Source organism: Homarus americanus, unplaced genomic scaffold (assembly GCF_018991925.1).
Source record: "Homarus americanus isolate GMGI-L3 unplaced genomic scaffold, GMGI_Hamer_2.0 scaffold52806, whole genome shotgun sequence".
NCBI classification, from domain to species: Eukaryota; Metazoa; Arthropoda; class Malacostraca; order Decapoda; family Nephropidae; genus Homarus; species Homarus americanus.
Window position 1 is genome coordinate 3,338 of NW_024720773.1, and position 9,163 is coordinate 12,500.

At 38.9% G+C, this 9,163-nt stretch overlaps 1 protein-coding gene across 1 annotated transcript in view; it reads left to right on the forward strand.

Moving 5' to 3' along the window:
- The first annotated feature begins 339 nt into the window (after nucleotides 1-339).
- LOC121861098 (structural maintenance of chromosomes protein 2-like) overlaps nucleotides 340-9,163 on the forward strand; it is a 30,506-nt gene continuing 21,682 nt past the window's right edge. Inside the window, exons 1-2 of the mRNA XM_042358660.1 lie at nucleotides 340-420; nucleotides 705-894. Coding sequence (XP_042214594.1) covers nucleotides 340-420; nucleotides 705-894 — 271 coding nt within the window. The remainder of the gene's footprint in view (nucleotides 421-704; nucleotides 895-9,163) is intronic.

Consider the following 9,163-nt stretch of genomic DNA (forward strand, 5'->3'; position numbering starts at 1 on the left):
AATCATCTGCACACTGTGAGTAAAGAGGAACAGTGGTATATCTAGCTGTTGTTAGGAGCATGTCTCATTCTCAGCTCAGGGACACAGTTGCTAGCTGTTGTTAGGAGCATGTCTCATTCTCAGCTCAGGGACACAGTTGCTAGCTGTTGTTAGGAGCATGTCTCTCTCAGCTCAGGGACACAGTTGCTAGCTGTTGTTAGGAGCATGTCTCTCAGCTCAGGGACACAGTTGCTAGCTGTTGTTGGGCATGTCTCTCAGCTCAGGGACACAGTTGCTAGCTGTTGTTAGGAGCATGTCTCTCTCAGCTCAGGGACACAGTTGCTAGCTGTTGTTAGGAGCATGTCTCTCAGCTCAGGGACACAGTTGCTAGCTGTTGTTAGGAGCATGTCTCTCAGCTCAGGGACACAGTTGCTAGCTGTTGTTAGGAGCATGTCTCTCTCAGCTCAGGGACACATTAGCTGTTGTTAGGAGTGTTAGGAGCGTGTCTCCCCTTCTCAGCTAAGGGACACACTAGCTGTTGTTAGGAGCATGTCTCTCAGCTCAGAGACACACTAGCTGTTTGTAAGGAGCATGTCTCATTCTCAGCTCAGGTTTCAAGGTCACAGCAACCTTATCATAACACTGTACTGGTATTGTATATAATCATCAATATATTTTTAAACTTATATGGAACATTGTGTGAGGTGGTCATTGTATTTCCACAGGATATCAAAACTGTTGAAAATAAAAAGACAGAAAGTGATAAATTGCAAGGAGCTTTTGACACTATGAGAGCGCAGGACCAGGCAGATAACGACGCCCTGGCTGCAGCAGAGAAGAGGCTGCAGGCCATTAGCTCCGGCATGTACTCAGCGGGTGACGGTGAGGACGCCACCTTGCAAGAGCAGCTCATGAGTGAGTACCCTCATCATACACACTGTTGAAGATCAAGTAAACTAATGTTCCTTTATTAAAAAAAGACAAAGTCAAATGTTAACCTTTCCTGGTGACATCAAAGGAAAGGTTGAAGGTTAGTGAGACACACCATATAACACAGTGAGGGAGGTTAGTGTGACACACCATATAACACAGTGAGGAAGGTTAGTGAGACACACCATATAACACAGTGAGGAAGGTTAGTGAGACACACCATATAACACAGTGAGGAAGGTTTGTGAGACACCATATAACACAGTGAGGAAGGTTAGTGAGACACACCATATAACACAGTGAGGAAGGTTAGTGAGACACACCATATAACACAGTGAGGGAGGTTAGTGAGACACACCATATAACACAGTGAGGGAGGTTAGTGAGACACACCATGTAACACAGTGAGGGAGGTTAGTGAGAGACACACCATATAACACAGTGAGGGAGGTTAGTGAGACACACCATATAACACAGTGAGGGAGAGTTAGTGTGACACACCTATATAACACAGTGAGGAAGGTTAGTGAACACCATATAACACAGTGAGAAGGTTAGTGAGACACACCATATAACACAGTGAGGAAGGTTTGTGAGACACCATATAACACAGTGAGAAGGTTAGTGAGACACACCATATAACACAGTGAGGAAGGTTAGTGAGACACACCATATAACACAGTGAGGAAGGTTAGTGAGACACACCATATAACACAGTGAGGGAGGTTAGTGAAACACACCATATAACACAGTGAGGCAGGTTAGTGAGACACACCATATAACACAGTGAGGAAGGTTAGTGAGACACACCATATAACACAGTGAGGGAGGTTAGTGTGACACACCATGTAACATAGTGAGGGAGGTTAGTGTGACACACCATGTAACATAGTGAGGGAGGTTAGTGAGACACACCATATAACACAGTGAGAGGTTAGTGAGACACACCTTATAACACACAGTGAGGGAGGTTAGTGTGACACACCATGTAACATAGTGAGGGAGGTTAGTGAGACACACCATATAACACAGTGAGGGAGGTTAGTGAGACACACCTTATAACACAGTGAGGGAGGTTAGTGTGACACCATGTAACATAGTGAGGGAGGTTAGTGAGACACACCATATAAACACAGTGAGGGAGGTTAGTGAAGCACACCCATATAACACAGTGAGGGAGTTTAGTGAGACACACCTTATAACACAGTGAGGAGGTTAGTGAGACACACCATATAACATGGTGAGGGAGGTTAGTGAGACACACCTTATAACACAGTGAGGAGGTTAGTGAGACACCATATAACACAGTGAGGGGAGGTTAGTGAGACACACACCATATAACACAGTGAGGAAGGTTAGTGAGACACACCATATAACACAGTGAGGGAGGTTAGTGAGACACCATATAAACACAGTGAGGAAGGTTAGTGAAACACACCATATAACACAGTGAGGAGGTTAGTGAGACACACCATATAACACAGTGAGGGAGGTTAGTGAGACACACCATGTAACACAGTGAGGGAGGTTAGTGAGAGACACACCATATAACACAGTGAGGAAGGTTAGTGAGACACACCATATAACACAGTGAGGAAGGTTAGTGAGACACACCATATAACACAGTGAGGAGGTTAGTGAGACACACCATATAAACACAGTGAGAAGGTTAGAACACACCATAAAACACAGTGAGGAGGTATGACACACCATGTAACACAGTGAGGAGGTTAGTGAAAACACCATATAACATAGTGAGGGAGGTTAGTGTGACACACCATATAACACAGTGAGGGAGGTTAGTGAAACACAAACACAAAAACACAAAAACAAAAAAACACCATATAACATAGTGAGGGAGGTTAGTGTGACACACCATATAACACAGTGAGGGAGGTTAGTGGAAACACACCATATAACACAGTGAGGGAGGTTAGTGAGACACACACCATATAACACAGTGAGGGAGGTTAGTGTGACGCACCATATAACACAGTGAGGGAGGTTAGTGGAACACATCATATAACACAGTGAGGGAGGTTAGTGAGACACACTATATAACACAGTGAGGGAGGTTAGTGTGACACACCGTGAGAACATACAGTAGGGGAGGTGTTAGTGAACACACCATATAACACAGTGAGGGAGGTTAGTGAAACACACCATATAACACAGTGAGGGAGGTTAGTGAGACACACCATATAACACAGTGAGGGAGGTTAGTGTGACACACCATATAACACAGTGAGGGAGGTTAGTGAAACACACCATATAACACAGTGAGGGAGGTTAGTGAGACACACCATATAACACAGTGAGGGAGGTTAGTAAGACACACCATATAACACAGTGAGGGAGGTTAGTGAGACACACCATATAACACACAGTGATATAAGTAGTGAGACACACCATATAACACAGTGGAGGGAGGCAGGAGACACACACCATATAACACAGTGAGGGAGGTTAGTGAGACACACCATATAACACAGTGAGGGAGGTTAGTGTGACACACCATATAACACAGTGAGGAGGTTAGTGAGACACACCATATAACACAGTGAAGGAGGTTAGTGAGACACACCATATAACACAGTGAGGGAGGTTAGTGAAACACACCATATAACACAGTGAGGGAGGTTAGTGAAACACACATATAACATAGTGAGGGAGGTTAGTGAGACACACCATATAACACAGTGAGGGAGGTTAGTGAAACACACCATATAACACAGTGAGGGAGGTTAGTGTGACACACCATATAACACAGTGAGGGAGGTTAGTGAAACACACCATATAACACAGTGAGGGAGGTTAGTGAAACACACCATATAACATAGTGAGGGAGGTTAGTGAGACACACCATATAACACAGTGAGGGAGGTTAGTGAAACACACCATATAACATAGTGAGGGAGGTTAGTGAAACACACCATATAACATAGTGAGGGAGGTTAGTGAGAGACACCATGTAAGTTTCAGTATTAAATAATTAGTGGTAAGACCTTGTGAGTGGCTTACGATGTTTCCATCACCACTCTTGACACACTAAACCACAATATTTAAGAGGTAAGAATTTTATACTTGGTGGTTTAGATGACCCCCTAACTTTGGGCAGATTTTTTTAATGTTCAAATTCCGTCTTATAAGCCGAGATATACGGTACACATTTTGTAAGAATAATAGTATATAATACAGTAATTACATATAATACTGTACAAGTAATTATATATTTTTTTTCTATGTTGGTTAATTTACCACAATGCACTATAGTGTATGTGTGTCTGTTCATCCTTGGAGGCCATAGTGACTGCCAGAGGCGGTATACAGTGTTTTGTCGGCCACATTTTGTCTTTCATTTTGAAAAATAATCCTAAAAGGGAAGAACGGGTGACAATGCTTGTTTTTGTAGTTTGCCAAAGTGGATGTTTGTGTTTGTTTATAGAAGAACTGTGTCCTAATGCTACCCTTATTCGTTAAGGAGAACATTTGGTTTCATGGAATGAAGTTAGTTATCAAAATGTGGCACGTTGAAAATTAATTTTTGTGAATCAGGTCGTACTTTTATTAGTGTATACTTCCTGTATTTCTCCTCACTTGCAAAAATAAGTTACTTGAATGTTTCTTCTCCGTAAGAAAGCTTATATACATTTCCCTTAAAAAAAAAATATATATAGTACACACACACACTCACTTACTCACTCTCTCTCTCTCTCTCTCTCTCTCTATATATATATATATATATATATATATATATATATATATATATATATATATATATATATATATATATATATATATATATATATATATATATATATATATATATATATATATATATATATATATATATATATATATATATATATATATATATATATATATATATATATATATATATATATATATATATATATATATATATATATATATATATATATATATATATATATATATATATATATATATATATATATCTTGATAAAATCACACGGGAAAATGGAAACAACGGAGTACCTTAGCTTTCGTCTTTATTCAAGACTGGACTGGACTGTATTCCTCCTTGGTATAGATATGTAGATGATGTTCTTTGTCTTTGGCCTAAAAACAGTGACCCTTTGGAATTTTTAGACAAGCTTAATAATATTGTCCCTAGTATCACATTCAAAATTGAAAGAGAAATAAGTGAATCCCTTCCATTTCTTGATATGCTTATCATGAGAAATGGCCAAAACTATAAATTTAAGGTATATAGAAAGCCTACACAGGTAGACAGTTTCATTCACTTTTTATCCAATCACCTTGAGTCTACCAAAATGTCAGTTTTTTCTGCTATGTTCCTACGATGTCTGCGTATTTGTGACTCTGAATTTATTGACGACGAATTTAAACACATTCGTTCTATTGCACAGAAACTTGGGTACCCTTCTGTGTTTGTTGATCGTTGCTTTAAAAGGGCTAAAAAATCCTTTCATTCCTCTGTAACCAGACAAGTTCCTACACTTAAGAATATTTTGACTCTGCCCTATCGTGATGAATTTGTCCCTTTAGTTCGGTCCCTCAAGCTTCTAAATATTAATGTTGTTTTCAAGTATGACTCAACCATTACCAATATGTTAATAAGGAATAGCCCAAGTTTGAATGTAAATGGAAGTGTTTATTGTATTCCATGTAGCCAATGTAATTGTAATTATGTAGGTCAGACAGGAAAAACACTGCAGCTCAGAATCAAACAACATAAGTATAATATCAGAACTGCATCTGAAAGCAGTGCCTTGTTCGTTCATGTTAGGAATAATAATCACCCCATTGCTTGGGAAAAAAGCTTAGAAGTATTCAAATCATCTTGTGTCACAGAAAGACTTCTGGTTGAAGCTAGTTTGATTAAGGAATTAAAATCAATAAACCTTAGTGATGGTCAGTTCAAAACTGATAATATGTTACATAAATTTATTTGTCAGTGGCCCAAGGTTAAAACTGCTTTGAAAACCTTTGATCTTGATGTATGACAGTTATTTTGTGGGTCCCTTTTTTTCTGACCTGACCTGTCTAGTCACGTCACCACCCTTCTCTTAAGCTCCTCTACGGTTGTGTTGGTGTGGGGATTAGTGGATGTCATCATTATGACCTGACCTCATGTTTTTAGGTCACCCTGTATATTTAAGCCTCTCTCTGTCCATGTAATCTAGTTGCCTCTGAAGATGTCTTGAATAAAGACGAAAGCTAAGGTACTCCGTTGTTTCCATTTTCCCGTGTGATTTTATCAAGATTTATCTTATCCACGTTTTCATTGTGGATTTACATGATATATATATATATATATATATATATATATATATATATATATACATATATACAGGTAGGTTCTGCTATAACGCGAATTGTGTTCTTGTAAAATATCGTGTTATAGAAAATCGCGTAATAGAAATAACAGGGCTTATGGAGAAAATAGGGTTAGGTGCAGATTACTCGAAATCGAAAAAATTTAGTAGTTAGCCTAACACAAAGGATAGCACAGTCTAAATAAATGTTACATTCATATCTAATAATGAAATCATACAGTAAATGTAACACTTTACCTTGAAAAAATATGAATGTAACTTGATGGGGGAGAAGGGTGATTTTGAGGTTGATAAAATCGAGCTTCTCTTCAAGTGTTATATCCTTTCTTTTACGATCATCACCGGGAATTCTATCACCAGAACGCTTCTTGGAGATATTCTTCTTTACCATATTCACAGTTAATACCACAAAATTGGAGAAATAGTAAGCAAAAATCGCGTTATAGCAAACAAGCGTTCGCGTTATACAAATATCGTTCCTAATTCATAAATCGCGTTAGAGTAAATTCGCGTTATCAAAACACGAGTTATAGCAGAACTCACTGTATATATATATATATATATATATATATATATATATATATATATATATATATATATATATATATATATATATATATATATATACATATACATATATATATACATATACATACATATACATATACATATACATATATACATATACATATATATATACATATATATATACATATATATACATATATATACATATATATACATATATATACATATATATACATATATATACATATATATACATATATATACATATATATATATATATATATATATACACACAAGTAAATCACTGTAGGTGCGCTGGAGAAGGATAACAGTTAGCAGTGAGCTGTCACCTAAGTTCCCAAGCGCTGTAATTCACATCTTCAGGGGTGAGTACACCTAAAGCGCTTTTGGGAACTTCTCGTGTTTCTTTTACTTGTGGTTATCATATATATATATATATATATATATATATATATATATATATATATATATATATATATATATATATATATATATATATATATATATATATATATATATATATATTTATATATATATATTTATTTATATTTATATATATACATTTATATACAGTCAACCCTCACTTTACGCGGTTAATGTAACCCGGAGGGTCCCGCGGAAAGTGAGGAACGCGTAAAGTGAATAACATAACATATGGGATTAATTGAAATAGAGTCCGGGCCGACCCCCAAACTCCACTTTTTGACGACACACAACTTTGTTGTAGTAAAAATTTTATCTTAACTTTATGATGGTATGAAAAAACAAGTAATATAGAAGAGGTTAGGTTAGGAAAAATAAAGGTTAACATAGGAAAAATAAAGGTTAGGTTAGGAAAACTAAAAGTTATGTGGAACACTTACGTTAGTAGAAGAGATGGGTCGGCATACGGGGATGGAGGTTGGTTCCGAGGCAGAGGGCAGATTACTGGCCCTCAGGTGAATCACCATTACTAGGTGAATCACCATCACTGTCACTTACAGTTGTTAGGGCTTCCCTGACAAATCCCTCAAAGTCATCTTCACTGTCACTATCACTGGCTTGGGCTGGCTGTGGTGGGTTGCGGGCGAAGAACTCGGTTATGCTTTTCTGACGGCTGGTGTTTATGTTGTCTTGATACACCGTGATGTACGGCTCCATAGCCTGCACCAGCCGGGTATGGAAGACTTCATAGCGGTCATCGTCATTGTCGCGGGAAAGGAAGGACTTCATTTTCTCTGCACACTCCATGGCACCCTTAATATCACTATGACTTAAACTGTGTTCTTCGGAGAATGACTCACCTTCTTCCTCCTCTTCACTGACGTGATCTTCTTCCAACATCTCGTCGGCAGTCACTTCAGGATCTCTGATCACCTCGAGGATGTCGTCGTTGGTGGTCTCGGAGAAGCCTGGAACTGTAACAGTCTGTGCAGCTTCTCTGGCAAGGTCCACTGCTACTGCAACAGTCTGAACCTCACCAGTCACAGATTGACTCCTCCACTCACCTGGTATTCCATGCAACACGTGTCTCCATGCGTGACGAATTGTAGCAATAGACAGCTGATCCCATGGCTCCACCAAGAAGCCCACAACTTTCTTGATGTTAAATACTCTCCAGAATTGTTTGAACAGTATTTTTTGCTGTGCCAACTGTTGATCCTCATCTTCTTCGCTCTTGCTATCGGTGGTGGTGTCACTCAGGTTACGCAACTCTTCCCTGGTGTTGGTGTAGTCATTCAGGAGTTTGAATTTTTTCGTAGAGAATGCAGCTTTTACATTACAGATTAACTCTTGGTCCATGGGCTGTAATATAGACGTAGTGTTGGGAGGAAGGAAGACCACTTTTACGTTGGGGGTGACGATCTAACAGTAGGGGCGAGTGTCCTGGTGCGTTGTCCAGCAACAACAAAATCTTGAATGGCACATTCTGTCGCTCACAGAATTTCTTTACATCGGGAACAAAACAGTCATCAAACCAGGAGAGGGACAGTGTAGAGAACATCCACGCCTTACGTACGGTCAGCCAGTGGACATTTAGCTTGGTCATGTCCATGGTTTTGTAGGCGTGCGGCTTGCGTGCTGTGTGGATCACCGATAATTTGAGCTTACAGGTACCGAAGGCATTGGTGGTAAACAGGACGGTGATGCGTTCCTTCTGCATCTTCCGACCCCAAATCTTGCTGGCATTCTTTACAACGAAGGACTTGGAAGGTAGCTTTTTCCAGAAAAGACCAGATTTGTCCATGTTAAACACCTGGTCGTCACTGTACTGTCCTTCCTCCATAATCTCACGTAAAAACGGAGGAAATTCCCTAGCCGCTGCACAGTCAGCACTCGCTTCTTCACCACCAATGTTTATATTGGTGATCTTGTTCCGGATC